General features: G+C 37.4%; 1 protein-coding gene across 1 annotated transcript; it reads right to left on the reverse strand.

Moving 5' to 3' along the window:
* Positions 1-1613: 1613 nt before the first annotated feature.
* Positions 1614-4164, reverse strand: LOC111917269 (KIN17-like protein). The gene is made up of 2 exons (XM_023912954.2): positions 4018-4164; positions 1614-3018 (listed from the first exon to the last, which is right to left on the reverse strand). The coding sequence occupies exon 2, from the start codon at positions 2947-2949 to the stop codon at positions 1783-1785; it is 1167 nt and encodes a 388-aa protein (XP_023768722.1). The 5' UTR covers positions 2950-3018; positions 4018-4164; the 3' UTR covers positions 1614-1782.
* Positions 4165-17347: the final 13183 nt, after the last annotated feature.

Below are 17347 nucleotides of genomic sequence, written 5' to 3' on the forward strand. Positions count from 1 at the left end.
CAATTAAGCTTGGATCAGTGGAGCTACTTTTGAAGACAATATACCAAATATCATTACGAGAACTACTTTATTTGATAACATGCAAACCTTGTAATGAATTTTGATACTAAGTAGTATTTGAGTCATGTAACTGATATAATCATATGATATGATGGTTGTTTATGTATTTGTGTTTCAATGTATACAGTTATTGTGATACTATGATCATTGTTCCACCACCAGACGTTTTCGCCATCCGGTTTGGGGGTGTGACACACACACACAGACTATGTTTATTATTAATAAAACATTGAGTTATAAAGAAAAAATATAAAAATTTATATTAGAATGGCATTTAGTCTTTATAGTTTTCCAAAAGACCAAAATTACAAACAAACTAGGTTAAAAGGACCGTAAAATCAAAAAATCGATGTTTGAATTAAACTAGAAAAAATGAATACCACAAAGACCAGTTTTTGCAGTTCTGTCTATAAAAAATAATATCTATATGGTTTTAAATATTTTGAAAGTTATCTCATAAAAATATCTAACAATCATTTCACATGGATACATTGAACCTTTTTAAGAGATATAACTACTTGACTTTCATTGTTGAATCTTTTTTCTTTGTAAAATAATATACCGTGATTCTTTTTTCTTTGTAAAATAATACTAATTTATAGTTTGTTACATGTGACAAAATATTCGATACCTTTTATTAAATAATAAATAAATTACATTTATTTACATGTTTTGAAGCTTTGTAACATTATATAAATCCGAGAGAACTATAAAAATAGTCCTCGTGGTTTGTAATTTTCTTAGTCACTAAGGTCCAAAACAGTTTCATATTGCAAAAATGAACCCTATTTGAGAGTTTGGTTGTGGATATGGTCCTAATTTTAACCGTCAAAATGAATGTGATCAGGCCCTAAATTACTTATCAAATATTAGTAATTTCAGAAAGACAGGTTTTGTCTGACATCTATAGGAGGACATTAAGCTTTGTTTAATTGTTTTCTTGGCTTAAGCATAAGGGCAGGTTCTATATAGCCTAGATTGGATTACTTAGTGATTGAAATGGTTGAACCCTCCAGTTGTTGGTGGCAAATCAGTGGGTTAATTTAAAGTAATATGCAAATGGGAGACTATGAAGTGGAATGGAAATCAGCAACTCAAATTGACCTTGCTTGGACGATTTTACCCTTGTTGATATCGCCCCCTACTAATTGAAATTTTATGAGATCTTGACAATACTTATGTGTTGGAATTAACTGTGGAATGGATATTGAAATGGTTGCTATTTTTTGTCAAGTTCTCAAACTTTGTTGCCATTAAAGAAGAGCTACCCTAAAAAAAATATTTTGACAGAAATGGAATATAAAGATAAAATAGTCATTTAGTCTTATTCATTAACATAACATATGTATACAAACATTTTATACATACGTACATACATCATTATCCAATTAGCAACTTTATTCTTTGACATCATTACCTAAGTAACCTCCTTATGAGAAAAATAAAAAGAATATTAGTTCTAGCAATTAGTAACATAATTATTAACACCTTACTACAAACCAATGAACAATACATGATTAGAATGGCGGAAATGTTTTTTAAGCACGAAAAGATTTTAGAAAATATGAATCTTGATTAACATTTGCCATTTAAAACACAAAAAGACAAAACAAATTATGATAATAACAGTCATTACTCATTACACATAAGATTCAATAAAATAACAGAAGGTTCTATTGAGCAACAACATTAGGTGATCTTACTATGCATACCTGATAGAAATCACTGTATAACTTTGCATATGTCTTCATATTCGATTGCCTGAATAACCCTTCCATCATACACACCCTTCTCAATCTGCACCTTTGCACAAAACATCTCAGTGTTAACAGACAACAATCTTGCATTTGAACCTCGATAAGCACCATTAACAATCCTCACAATCCCACCAATTTGAGGAATAACTGTCTCAAGCTCTTCTTGATCCACCCTCAACTTATGTTTACTCTCAAGCATCTCAATTTCACCAACATACTTATCAATCACCTTACGAATCACACCCTTTTGCTTATAATAACCTTTCTCAGCCAAATCTTTACTCATCACTTTTACAATAATACCCTCACACAACCAATAATCTTTCCTGTTACTCCTCTCTTTCGCCTTCTCTTCTTCTCTTATCAACTCATCCAACGCCGACCCCCCACCTGTCTTTTGTTTCTTGTCTTTCTCAACTTTCTCCACGTTTTCCACCTCATCAAAAACAAATCTCGAGCTTCCCTCCCCTTTAACATTTTTCATTGAAGAACCAATACTCAGCTTAATCTTCTTCTCACCACCATTATCAGACCTCAACAACAACTTCGCATCTTCATTTTCTAAGACTTTGTCACTCCCCATTAATTGTTCGGCTCGCTCAATTTGCCTTTTGATCTCCCTCTCTTGCTTCTCTTCATCCACAATATCGGCTTTCATTCTCTTGTTTTTCAACTTTTCTTTCAAAAGTGTCTCGGAGTCTCTATCTATGTATGTGATAAACCAACCTTTTGGTGTCTCTTCGACCTTACACTTTCCTGTTTTTCCCAAATGCTTTACAAACTCGGTCAAAGTAGCCCATTGAGTTGAATTCATGTGAACATGATGTCTGTCTGCAATGTACTCGTTGTAGACCACAGTGGCTGCAATTCGACTAAACCTATGGCTACGTTTCATATGCTCAAGGAACATGGATTCAAATTCATTGGTGTAACCACCAACTATCCGATTAGGGTTTTGACCAAAAACTTCCATTTGACGTTGGTGGCCTTCGCTCATGCAATGGCACTTGAATCCGTTCTCATCTCGACATTGTTTTTGACACATCTGACAATACCATCGAAGCTTTTGGAGCCCTTTTGCTTTGATTCGGTTGGCGATTGCTTTTGGTGTCAGAAAATCGTTTTTACCCATTGAGGATTTCAAATTTTAAGAATCACAGTGATGAGTAGGAACCGATTTGTGTAAACTGAAGGATTGGACCTGGATAGAGCAAAACAAAAACTTAATCAAAAATATGATAGCAAGTGAAAGATGATGGTTTTGAATCTGTAAAAAGAGTATTTAACTCCAACAGTGTTTTTGGGCAAACATACTTATTGACTTATGGTGGTAGGAAAATGAGATTTTTAAAAAATGTTTAGATTAGCTTTTGTGATTGCAAAAGTCAATAAGTCAATAAAGTGTTTTTTTTTTAAATGTTTGGCTTAGCTTATACATGTAAAATGACCAAAAAGGGAATGCCCAGATTAACACCAAACCAGATATCAAACAGATTTTTTGTGACATTTGGATCATCTACTTCACAATTCACATAGAAACAAGCATCAGTCATCTCAAACTCAAGATTTTAACACCAATCAGATATCAAACATATGTGATTGAAAAAAAAAATAGTTGTAATTCTACTTCACAACTCACATAGAAACAAACATCAGTCATCTCAAACTCCAGATTGTTAACACCAAACTAGCTTAACAAATCAGATATCAAACATATGTAATTGAAAAAAGAAAAAAAAAAATTGTAATTCTACTTCACAGTTCACACATAAACAAGTATCAGACATCTCAAACTCTAGATTTTAACAGCAAATTAGACATCAAACACATGTGATTGAAAAAAAAAGTTGTAAACTAATTGAAAATAAAGTTGTAAACTATGATGAGGCTGTCGGTGGGAATCGATTTCAACAAAAAAAAAATCAGGAATTACATCAAATTAGATATCAAACAGGTTTGGAATCAGGAATTCCTGATGAGACCAGTGTAAATTTAGCTTGAACAAAGGAGGTGTATCGATTCACAGAAAAAGAAATTGGGATTAAGACCAAACCAGAAATCAGGAATTCGATTAAACCAGGAGTGAGACAGAAATTAACCTATAGATTCAAAATATAACAAAGAAATTCATGTTCAACATCGATTCCAGAAAATAAAAAAGCATGTGCTTATCAGACCAGAAAAAGAAAGTGGGACTTACCAGGTGATCGGAGAAGGGCGTCAATTGGGGGGATAAAGAATTTGGGAAGGGTTCAAAGATCGCTGCAGATAGCCGAGGAAGAAACGCAAAAGATCCCTCGTATTCCTTCGCTATTCGGTATTTCTCCTTGATTGGGCTTGGCTTGGATAATGGCCCAATGAGGAATTTGGGATATAATCATATAATATAAAGTTATTAATTTATTTACCGTTCTAAATTTTTAAATACAATTTATAAATTATATGTAACTATTTTAAAAATTGGTTAACACCCGGGAGTTTTCCCTATAAAAGCATAGTTATAATATTATTATAACCGTTTTTTTTTCTGAAATTGGCAAACAAATTAAGGCCATGTTTGGCGGACTAGTTGAAAAGCTAGTTGTTAAATAAAAAGCTAGCTGATAGCTGAAAAACTAGTTGATAAAAAATAACGTTTGGTAAAACTAGCTGAAATATATAAAATTACATAAAAGGATATGTAAGAATATGTGTTTCTATAATTAATTAAGGGGTATATTTGGAAAAATTTTAAAAAAACTCCTAAAAAACTAGTCTAAGTAGCTTTTCAAAAAGCTAGCTTATAACCTACTTTTTGGCTTACCAAACACGACAACATAAAAAAGTTCGAAAAATAAGCTAACTTATCAGCTAGCTGTGGCGCGCTAAACACAGCCTAAGTAGAAGCTTATTCGTAATATTTCACCAGTGTTCGAGTTTCTTTACATGGCAAACTCAACCATCATAGGGATTTTCAGGAAAAAATTCTCCACATGTAGCACTATAAGAGGTTGTTTAAGAGAATCGGACTCCCAACCCTACGCCCTACATGAGTATAAAACTCGATGCATTAACCCAGCTAGGTGCAACACTAAAACTATAAAACAAAATATTATTTAACATACAATACATATATTAGTTTTAGGGTAAACTATATGAATCGTTCATCGTGCAAATGTCAAAAGGTACGTTGGTTTTTATTTTCAAAAATTAACTCAGACTGTCCATTGTTTGTTTTATACTTTCATATTTCATCCTTAAAAAACGAATTTGTTGCACTTTTAGTTCGTTCTAGATTTAAAATGCTCATAATGCCCGTGTGTATTTATTTTTCAGTTAATCTAATACTAATATTTATTATTATTTTTAATTTAAAAAGAAAATGGGTTTGAACCAATTTTTGGTGGGTTTTATCGGATTTGGGATGGTTTTGGATCCGGTATCAAATCCAATTTTACCCATAAGATTAGGATTCGTTTATAATATAGTGGGTTGGATCCAATGTGATCCAGTTTGGTCAAATCCGGTTTTAACCAAAACTGGTTTTCAGATCAGATCGGTTTCAAATCAAGGATCCAGTTTTTGTGTACATCTAGAGACTATAAAATAACATTTTAAGAGTTATCAAAAGGCTTGAAAATAAATGATAATATTTACCGACTAGAATAAATAATTGATTAAAAAGTTATTTATTACTTATTATATGTTCATTTTCTCTCTTTATTCTTCTTTTTATCTTTTTTTTCTCTCTTCTTTTTTTCTCATGTCTTTATGTGATCACCACACCCTAAGGTGAGATGATGTTGAGGCGGTAAAGATGATGTTGAGGTGGATGGCATGATGACCATACCCATCAACTTTATCAACCTTCATATACAAATATAAAAAAAAAACAGTTTATGGTTTTTGGTAAGTGTGTATAAGAAACTTTAATTTGCTTCCCTTTCTCCTCCTCCTCCTAAACCAACGACTTGGCCTCCCTTTCTTCATGTTGATTGTCGACCAAAAGTAGCAAGAATAAGTTCAATATGGATTGCATTGATGGTTGGTGTCTAGCAACACTCCAAATATGCTCGTGTGGATGATAATGGCAATCAATCGTGATTGTCATCGCCTACATTAATGGATCCCTCCAGTTGTATAGTATGATATGAAACCTTATGTGTTTGTTTTGTTTATTATTATTGTCTAACTAGATTCGGTTTTGGAGTATAAATTTTTAAATTTCTTTTTTTGCTACATACTTAGTTTCAATTTTTTTTGAACTAATGAGACACCAACACTGGTATGATAATGATAGTGGCATGATATGTATTTTACGGCAAAATAATTACATAATTATTTATTTTGATCATCTTTGTTCTTTGTGTTGAGTAAGTGCCAAAAAATTAATTTTTAAAATTGGATTTAATCTTTTTAATGTAATATTATTCATGTTAGTATTATTGCTATTAAGAGTTATAAAAAAAAACTATTAAGTTTGTTAATTTAGTAGATTACTAGGTTTAAACTCGTGGAAACTACGGTTGAAAAAAAAACATTATTCATAATTTGAAATCATGATGGCTAATAAAATATTTGTAAACTTTTATTAATTTACAAACATAGAAGGCACTCCTTGTTAAAAAAAAAAAAGAGTAACATATAGTACAGTTAAACTTAAAAAGCTTTCTTGAAAAAAAAAAACAATTTCCTGAAAAAAAAATTAGAAAAAGTCCAAAATGCCCCTTAAATTTTTTTTTTTGCACCAGAACTTTCAAAGCATCTGAGTTACTTTTTTTCCCGTACCTTCCATAATCAAGAATGTTCAGTATTATTTGAAAAAGTCTAGCACAAATAGCAATAAACAAAAAAAATGTAACACCCTGTTCAATATCAACTCCTAGTCTGGGGCTGTGGCCCGAATATCGGTCATCATAAGGATTAGGGCTTTTGAAAAAGTAGGTTCTAGGCCCATTCGGGTGCGGGTGATGTATTGGAAGTGATCCAGGTGTTCGATTCGCATTTTGGAGCCTAGGGGTATTTCAGTAAAGTGTTAGTTGGGCTTTTGTGAAAAAATGATTTTTGTTCGGAAGGTTATAAGAAAGGTATGAGTTTGAGTTGATAGAAGTGTGGGGCTTCTCGTTAACTTTCCGATGATATAAGGATCGTCGGAAACGGGTTTATAACGAAGAAGTTATGGCCTTCAGAAGTTTTGTGGTTTTCAGGCTTAGCCGAGTACGCGGGGCGTACTAGTTAAAAAGATAGTTGCATACTGACCAGGATGGTCGCAAAGGTTCCCAGGAGTACGCTAGGCATACCATATGTACGTCGGACGTACTCCAATCAGATCAGAACCCTATTTTAGGGTCTTCGACCCTATTTAAGCTCTTTATCTCATATCCTAACCCTAATATCTTCAGCCTCCATCCCTAAACCCTATAAATCGTCCTCAATCACTCATGGTGGCATTCTGAGCTTATGGAATCCATTTTTGGAGTGTTTGGTCCATTTTCAAGAAGGTGGAGCTTGGTACAATGATGGGGATCAAGGGGAATCTTATGGATCTGGCTTTTGGGACTCATTTTCAGCTTGATGAAGGTATAAAGCTTTGAACTTGATCATTGATATCTTAGATCTCTTACTAGTGAGTTTTAGTTCATTTTGGTCACAAAGATGAGATCTAGTGGTCTTGCTTTCATTTCATGAGCTTTGAGTTGCCCCTCTTAGTGTTTCTGAGGTTCAAGGTCCATAAAGTTGGTACCTTTAGAGTTTAAGACCATCCATGTTAAAGTTTTGAGTCATTTCCATGGAAGTAGAGTGTTATACTTTGAGATTTGGTCTTTTTGGGGGCATGCAAAGTCACCAAGTCAGTGACTTATGGATTAAGACGTTGGAAAGGACTTGGATATGTGATCGTAGCTTTTAAATGTGAGTATTAAGCACTCAATGGGAAAATGACTTAACAAGGGAGTACGTTGAGCATACAAGCAGGTACGCCCAGCGTACACACCATTTGGCTAGTAATCTTAGCGTACATAGGAGTACGCCTAGCGTACTCATCAGTTATGGGCCTTATGGATTTTGGGCCTCGGTTTGGGCTATGCAGGGGGATTTTGGTCCTTTAGGCCTTAGTGGGCTATCATGAGTCAGATAATGTGGGCCAAGAAGATGTTTGGGCTTAGGTTAAGGCCCACAAGAGGAATTGGGCCCAATTTAGCAAATTGGGCCATTAGTGGGCCACTAGTGGGTCTGGAAAGCCCATCTAGTGTTGGGCTTTTTATATTATGTTTTTGAGCCTTAGATATGGACCAAGTTGGACTAGGGGTAAAATGGTCATTTTACCCTAATGAGGATTATTGTTTTGAACTAAGTGATATTTTGGTATTAATAGCTTTAGTAGTCAAGAGATCAGTTGTTCGGGATTTTTGGTGAGGCAGCGATTCAGGAGTTCGATTCTTCAGTTCAGATCGACAGTGCGAGGTGAGTTATCCTCACTATGTCAAGAGGGTCTAAGGCACCAAGGCCCACTCTTTATGGATTCGTATCCGGATTATGGCATGATATGTTTATTAATTACATCCTGGTAGTTAGGATGGTGATATGCTTATGCTTAGTGACCGGTTAGGACTGTATCCCGGTTATTGGGATGTTACTATGATTAGTGATATGTCAGATCGGTTTGACTGTTATATGATATGAGCTAGTGTGACACCCCCATTTTTTACGGCCAGAAAAAACCGATTTTGTTTATGCTTTTTTTGAAAATCAGAGTAACATTTTAAATAAAAGTGTTGCGTAATTTATCCCAAAACAAAATATGATAAAGATTTATCAAAAGCATTTCCAAAGAAATGTATTTCATTAAAAGACTTGGGATGTCATGTTCGATACAGATCAAAAGCATAAACGGTACAATATAAGCCTTACTACATTATTTCATATCTACAGGCCTATATTCGTAATACCTCGTCCAAAACATCACATCTATGCTCGAGAGCCACTACCTGTAATACATTAAACTGAGTGGGTTAGGCTTGGGAGCCTGGTGAACACATAGGGTTTTCAACCCACAATAGATAAGTTATTTAGTTTCATCAATCAACAATAACCCGATTACCCGTTCCCATTATCCTCACTTTATGTCCGTAAACACCTATCATAAGGGACCTATCCTAAGGATCATCATCGGGATGGACACTACTGCTAAGGGGGTTCCTCAACAATAAATGTCCTAAAGGCAACCATGTGGGGGATGGAGTACACTGGTGAACACATCGTTCACAAACACCTACAGGTTGCGAGCCTGCTAGAGTTCCATTGGACTATCTAGAAGAGTCTGTGGTCGTCATCCATACTCCGCTAGATGACAGAATCAACAACATCAACATCGAGTCCTCTCATCATTTTATCACACATCACCTATTACATGTACCCATGTTTTACCCCAACATTTTCGTAGATATAAAATACATATATAGTTTAAATCATTGAAAACATGTATAAAACGTTCATCCAACATAGATAGCAAGTACTCAGATAATATGCACACATAGCACGTAATTTATATAAAATACTTCATATCTATGTGTAAGCTGAAAGTAACTATGCACTCACCTGAAAAGGTGGTGATTCTGCACTCGGACAACGCTTCAAAACTCTTAAAACAATTTTCCTTCGATAAAACCTAGTACCAATACCACTAGGGTTTAGTTTAACGATAACCGTGACAAATTAATAGTCTGACTATTATTATTATTATATAAGCGTTAAATAACACTCAATATAACTCATAATAATAGCCCAAATAATTATTTTAAGGACCTAATAACATTACTATAATTATTTGAAAGCTATATTAAAAATTGCGTAAGCGTAGCTTACTTACAACGGATTTTAAAGAAAACCGGGCTTTGCTCGGAGCAGCGTTTCCGAAACCGAAAGACCCTTTTTCTCGGGACTCCGGGAGCCTCAGGGCTTCCTTAGCGTGCTAGGGGGTCACCTAGGCTTAGGGGAGGGTTAAAACCCTTAGAGAGAGAAAGAAAATGGTGTGAAAAACTTGGAGTCCCTCGCATCTATTTATAGGGGGCGAAGCCTCTCGGAACGCTGGGCGTACCGAGGTTACGCGGGGCGTAACTTCGGATAAGGTTGCCACCTCGGACCAGCTGTCTTGCACACCGGATGGATAAGAAGCGAAGGTACGCTGGGCGTACCAACCTCGGACGCGGGGCGTAGCGAAAGGAGGTGTGTCTGAATCTGAAGCGTTCACTGATCAACGATGGACGGCCCACAACGCGCCACATCACCAAGTTCTTATCAGCCTTCGCAAATTCGACCATAAACTTTAAAAATTCGTAACTTTCGCGTACGAGCTCCATTTTCAACGTTCTTGATATCCACGCGAAGGTGGGAACGTACTCTACAACTTTTGTTTAGACTCTATTGGCTAATTTTGACTTTATTTTAAAAGTTATATTATTAACTGGCCGGGACAGGATTGGTCCGTTAAAAATTCTTAACTTCTTCATCCGACGTCCGTTTTAGTCTGTCTTTTTATCGTTATGCTACTATTAATGAGATCTTCGATTCTCGTTTAGGTTATGTCGGCTAAAAACTGCTCGATCTAATATTCGAACTTCGGGTTGTACACTGCTAAGCCGAAACTTCGAAAAATCATAACTTCTTCATACGAAGTCAGATTTGGGCGTTTATTTTATGGACGCTCTCGGTTTAATGTACTCTACGACTTTCATTTAGATTGCTAAGGCTAAATCTCGCTCTAACGTAAATTCACTATTTACGCTTTCCGATATTGTGTCGGTTCCGTCGCGAAACTTCGACATGTCAGAACTTCTTCGTTATAACTCGGATTTCGGCATTCTTTATATCCCCAGAATCCTTGTTTTGACGACTAAAGCTTTATATAAAGATATTGTGCTTATCTCACACTTTAATTTTGACGCTTATTTTTATTCTTTATTAATTATACATTTATAATTAAATAATAAGCACATAAATACACATAATTCACATAATACTCAAATATTTCATCTTTATTACTTCAAAAAGAGTTACAATAGTTGACCTAGACTATTACATCGTCTAAAATGATTAGCTCTGACACCCGGGCGTCACAATTCTCTCCCCCTTAGGATGATTCCGTCCCGGAATCATGCATAAGCAAACAGATGTGGATAGCGACTCATCATGTCATCCTCTGTTTCCCAAATGAGATTCGGCCCATTCGAATGTTTCCATCAGACTAGCACTAAGTCGACCATCTTGCGTCGTAACCTCTTAGTCTTACAGTCAACAATTGCCTCAAGCTCTTCGATCACCCTCTTATTCTCATCCATCCTTAACTCTGAGATTGGAATTATGTTGGGAACTTCTCCCGTGAATTTCCTTAGATAACACACATGGAAGGAAGGTGTTATGAATACCATCGAGTTCTTCGGGCAATTCCATCTTGTAAGCTTGGTTCCCAATCTTCTGAAGAACTTTGAAGGGTCCAATAAACCTTGGACTTAGCTTTCCTCGTTTCCCGAATCGTATAAGTCCCTTCCACGGTGAGACTTTAAGCAAAACCGAATCCCCAATTTCGAAGGTCATTGGTCGTCTTTTCTTGTCGGCATAACTCTTCTGATGATCCTGAGCTGCTAACATTCTGTCCCTAATCACCTTTAACTTTTCAGAAGTCTCATAGACTATCTTGGGGCCCATAAACTGCTTTTCTCCAGCTTCAAGCCAACAAGACGGCATACGACACTTCTATCCGTACAAAGCTTGGTAAGGTGTCATCTTGATGCTCGAGTGGAAACTGTTGTTGTAGGAAAATTCTACCAGAGGTAAGTGCTCGTCCCAATTCCCTTGGAACTCAAGGGTACATGCTCTCAGCATATCTTCCAGTGTTTGAATTGTTCTTTCGCTCTGACCATCAGTTTGTGGATGGTAAGTCGTACTCAAACATAATTTCGTACCCAATTCTTCTTGCAGACTCCTCCAAAACCTCGACATGAAACGACTATCACGATCTGATACAATTGTAAGAGGAACACTGTGAAGTCTTACAATTTCCTTCACGTAAGCATTTGCGAGCTTATCCATAGACCACCTCTCGTTGGATGCTATGAAGTGTGCACTCTTAGTGAAACGATCCACGACTACCAAAATCATGTCGTGATCGTTCTTCGTCCTGGGCAGTTTAGTCACAAAATCCATGGTGATGTCTTCCCATTTGTGATGTCTTCCCATTTTGCTATTGGTGTCGTACTTGGTAACAAGTCAATCCAAAACTCTACATGTCTATCAGGTGGTAACCCGGGAAGACCTTCGGGAAAGACTTCCGGATAATCACACATAACCGGTATATTCTGCACCTCTTTCTTTTCCTTCTTAGCATTGATTACGAATGCCAAGTACGATGCGCATCCCTTGGACAAACATTTTCTGGCTTTCATTAGGGAGATGATTCTAGAATTCACTCTGCGTTTGTCCCCATACACCATAAATGAATATTTTCCGGGTGGGTTCACCCTTACTATCTTCTTCCTGCAAAGAATCTCAACATTGTCAGCGCTAAGACAATCCATTCCCAAAACGATGTCGAAACCGTTTAACTCTATGGGTAATAGCTTCTCGTGGAATTTGTTTCCATTTAAGTCGATGAAGATGTTCCTAATACGATCACTAACAGATATGAACTTGCCACTGGCAACTTCCACAATTAGGGCATCATCAAGTTTTTCTACAAGCAATGCTAATTTCCCACCAAATTTATGCGACACAAAGGAGTGGTTGGCTCTGGAATCAAATAATATATTTGCAGGCAGACCATTTACAAGAAAGGTACCTGAAGCGACGTCTGCTGCCTCCTTCGCAGCCTCGAGCGTCATCTGGAAGGCTCTCGCCTTCGGCTTCGGTGGTATGTTAGGTCTCCCTGCCTCCTTCTTCTTCGGGTAGTCCTTCAAAACGTGCCCCTCCTCGTTACACCCGTAACATTCCTTCTGGGTGAGGGTACATTCATTGGCATAGTGCCTAGGCTTTCCGCATTTGAAACAAGTGACACCCCCCCCCCCCCCCGCGTCACACTTCCCAGAGTTCTTCTTCTTGCACTTGTCACACCACTTCGCTTCTGATCCTCGTCCTCTCAAACCAGACTTCGAGAATCTGCTCTTCTTGTTGGACTTCGAGGATCCATCGAACTTCCGTTTCTCACCAACCTCAGCCCTTTCCAGAACTCGTTCCTTTTGTTGGGTCTCCACATTTTTAGCTGATCGAACAACTGCCTTCAGAGTGGTTGCCATCTTGACTGTTGGGCCAAAGTCAGCCGGCAGTCCATTTGCGAACTTCTCAATTTGGGAAAGTTCGGTTGGCACTAGGTAAGGAAACAACTTCATCTTTTCCGTGAATGCAACAACATAGTCATCGATGCTCATTCTCCCCTTCTTCATGTTTTGGAACTCATTGTTCAGATCAATCAGATCTATCTCTGAACAGTACTGCGCCTTCAGTTGTTCCAAGAACTCATCCCATGACATTTTCAGAGCTTCTCCTCGCGGCATTGTATCTGCCAATAGTTTCCACCGACTCAAGACTCCATTTTTCAGTTGTCTCACAGCGAAGACGGTCTTCTGCTTCTCGCTGCAGTTCCAACTTTCAAACACCATCTCCATCTCGGAGATCCAATCCATAATCTCAACAGGCTTTGGACTTCCTGATAGACTTGGTGGTTTCGCACCCAAGAAATTCTTGTACATTCGCCCATCCTTGTCGTTTCTCCTTTTTGGGCCATCCCTTCGTTCACCTTGAGTTCCTACTTGACTCACTTGGCGGCTGTAGTTCCCTTCCTCAGATTGCTCGGGAATTGGCTCGGTCGGTTCAACATGTATGGTAGGTTCGTCCCTATTTTCGTGGAACATCTGTCTCATTTCTTCCCTTTGTTCAGCTAGCATAGCCCGAATCATGGCTTGAACTCCAGCCATGGTGACTGGCTCAGGTGCAACTTCTTCTACAACATGTATTTGTTGAATCACTGGTGGTTGGTTCCTATTCCTATTTGCATTTACGTTTCCGCTACGGGTCCTTGCCATCTTGATCTCTACACCGAATAAGGTGAATTTAGATCTTTATTTTAGGATAGACGTTTAAATCATCCTTATCTCTTCGAAACGTTTACATGCTAGTTCTAATATCGTACTTGTACGTTTAGAATCCTAAACACATAAGGTTTCCAGATTTGGTCGGCAACAGACCATAGATCCGAACAAATAACAACATATCAAGCATAAAGCATTTAGCACATAAAAGCATTTTAGGCATAATTCCTAAAATAAGCTAGTGCTCAAACCTCACAATCATCACTTAGCATTTTAAGTTTAAGTCTACAAATCCTACAAATTCCTAGTTCGCTTAAACTAATGCTCTGATACCAACTGTGACATCCCCATTTTTCACGGCCAGAAAAGACCGATTTTGTTTATGCTTTGTTTGAAAATCAGGGTAACATTTTAAATAAAAGTGTTGCGGAATTTGTCCCAAAACAAAATATGATGAAGATTTATCAAAAGCATTTCCAAAGAAATGTATTTCATTAAAAGACTTAGGATGTCATGTTCAATACAGATCAAAAGCATAAGCAGTACAATATAAGCCTTACTACATTATTTCATATCTACAAGCCTATATCCGTAATACCTCATCCAAAACATCACATCTATGCTCGAGCGCCACTACCTGTAATACATTAAACTGAGTGGGTCAGGCTTGGGAGCCTGGTGAGCACATAGGGTTTTCAACCCACAATAGATAAGTTATTTAGTTTCATCAATCAACAATAACCCGATTACCCGTTCCCGTTATCCTCACTTTACATCCGTAAACACCTATCATAAGGGACCTATCCTAAGGATCATCATCGGGATGGACACTAATGCTAAGGGGGTTCCTCAGCAATAAATGTCGTAAAGGCAACCATGTGGGAGATGGAGTACATCGGTGAACACATCGTTCACAAACACCTACAGGTTGCGAGCCTGATAGTGTTCCACTGGACTGTCTAGAAGAGTCCGTGGCCGTCATCCATACTCCGCTAGATGACAGAATCAACAACATCAACATCGAGGCCTCTCATCATTTTATCACACATCACTTATTACATGTACCCATGTTTTACCCCAACATTTTTGTAGATATAAAATACATATACAGTTTAAATCATTGAAAACATGTATAAAAACATTCATCCAGCATAGATAGCAAGCAATCAGATAATATGCACACATAGCACATATTTTATATAAAATACTTCATATCTATGTGTAAGCTGAAAGTAACTATGCACTCACCTGAAAAGGAGGTGATTCTGCACTCGGACAACGCTTCAAAACTCTTAAAACAATTTTCTTTCGATAAAACCTAGTACCAATACCACTAGGGTTTAGTTTAACGATAACCGTGACAAATTAATAGTCTGACTATTATTATTATTATATAAGCGTTAAATAACACTCAATATAACTCATAGTAATAGCCCAAATAATTATTTTAAGGACCTAATAACATTAATATAATTATTTGAAAGCTATATTAAAAATTGCGTAAGCATAGCTTACATAGAGCGGATTTTAAAGAAAACCGGGCTTTGCTCGGAGCAGCGTTTCCGAAACCGAAAGACCCTTTTTCTCGGGACTCCGGGAGCCTCGGGGCTTCCTTAGGGTGCTAGGGGATAACCTAGGCTTAGGGGAGGATTAAAACCCTTAGAGAGAAAAAAAAATCTAGAGAGAGAAAGAAAATGGTGTGAAAAACTCGGAGACCCTTGCATCTATTCATAGGGGGCGAAGCCTCTTGGAACGTTGGGCGTACCGAGGTTACGAGGGGCGTAACTTCGGATAAGGTTGCCACCTCGGACCAACTGTCTTGCACACCGGATGGATAAGAAGCGAAGGTACGCTGGGCATACCAACCTCGGACGCGGGGCATAGCGAAGGGAGGCGTGTCCGAATCTGAAGCGTTCACTGATCAGCGATGGACGACTCACAACGAGCCACGTCACTAAGTTCTTATCAGCCTTCGCAAATTCGACCATAAACTTTAAAAATTCGTAACTTTCGCGTACGAGCTCCATTTTCAACGTTCTTGATATCCACGCGAAGGTGGGAACGTACTCTACAACTTTTGTTTAGACTCCGTTGACTAATTTTGACTTTATTTTAAAAGTTATATTATTAACTGGCCGGGACAAGATTGGTCCGTTAAAAATTCTTAACTTCTTCATCCGACGTCCGTTTTAGTCTGTCTTTTTATCGTTATGCTACTATTAATGAGATCTTCGATTCTCGTTTAGGTTGTGTCGGCTAAAAACCGCTCGATCTAATATTCGAACTTCGGGCTGTACACTGCTAAGCCGAAACTTCGAAAAATCATAACTTCTTCATACGAAGTCAGATTTGGGCGTTCTTTTTATGGACGCTCTTGGATTAATGTACTCTACGACTTTCATTTAGATTGCTAAGGCTAAATCTCGCTCTAACGTAAATTCACTATTTACGCTTTCCGATATCGTGCCGGTTCCGTCGCGAAACTTCGACATGTCAGAACTTCTTCGTTATAACTTGGATTTCGGCGTTCTTTATATCCCCGGAATGCTTGTTTCGACGACTACAACTTTATATAAAGATATCGGGCTTATCTCACACTTTAATTTTGACGATTATTTTTATTCTTTATTAATTATACATTTATAATTAAATAATAAGCACAAAATACACATAATTCACATAATACTCAAATATTTCATCTTTATTACTTCAAAAAGAGTTACAATAGTTGACCTAGACTATTACATCTAGGCCTGGCAATTGGGTTGGGTTCGGGTTGGCGGGTCATGGGTTGGCGGGTTGACGGGTTGAAATTCAGAAACTCAACCCAACCCATATAATATATGGGTTGGCGGGGTTGGCGGGTAACGGGTTGACGAGTTAGAAACATCAACCCAACCCAACCCATATAACCCGTATAAATATATGGGTTGGCGGGTTTACGTGTCAGTGGGTCGAACCCAACCCGTATAACCCATTTAATAAGCAACACATTTTAAGATGAAATTGAAAAATCCAAATAAAATGAAGTCTAAAAGTCATAAACATTAAACATAAATTCATAAACATCCAAAATAAACATTAAACATAAAGTCATAAACATCCAAATAAAACTCTAAAAATCAAAATATTCATGAAAAGTGAAATTGTTCAAACATAATGTAGAGTGTAGATTATTACTTACCGTACAGATAAAGGAAGGTGGGTCGAAAATGTCAAAGCTGACAAGAGTGAGTGTGAACATCGATGAGTGGATGAGGAGCGGGTGAGGATCGGCCCGATGAGTGATTAAATCGTGAGTTCGTGATGTTGCTTCCTTCGAAGATCAGTCATTAACTCCTTCATCTTTATCCTTCGTTCAATCGTTTGTGAATGTGGAGACTGGAGCAGGTGAGGAACGATTTTCTTTATTAGGGCACGCAAATACGTAATGACTGGCTGCACAAGGACTCAACAGTCTACACTCAAGGAGTC

The sequence above is a fragment of the Lactuca sativa genome, chromosome 3, assembly GCF_002870075.4.
Source record: "Lactuca sativa cultivar Salinas chromosome 3, Lsat_Salinas_v11, whole genome shotgun sequence".
Lineage (NCBI taxonomy): Eukaryota > Viridiplantae > Streptophyta > Magnoliopsida > Asterales > Asteraceae > Lactuca > Lactuca sativa.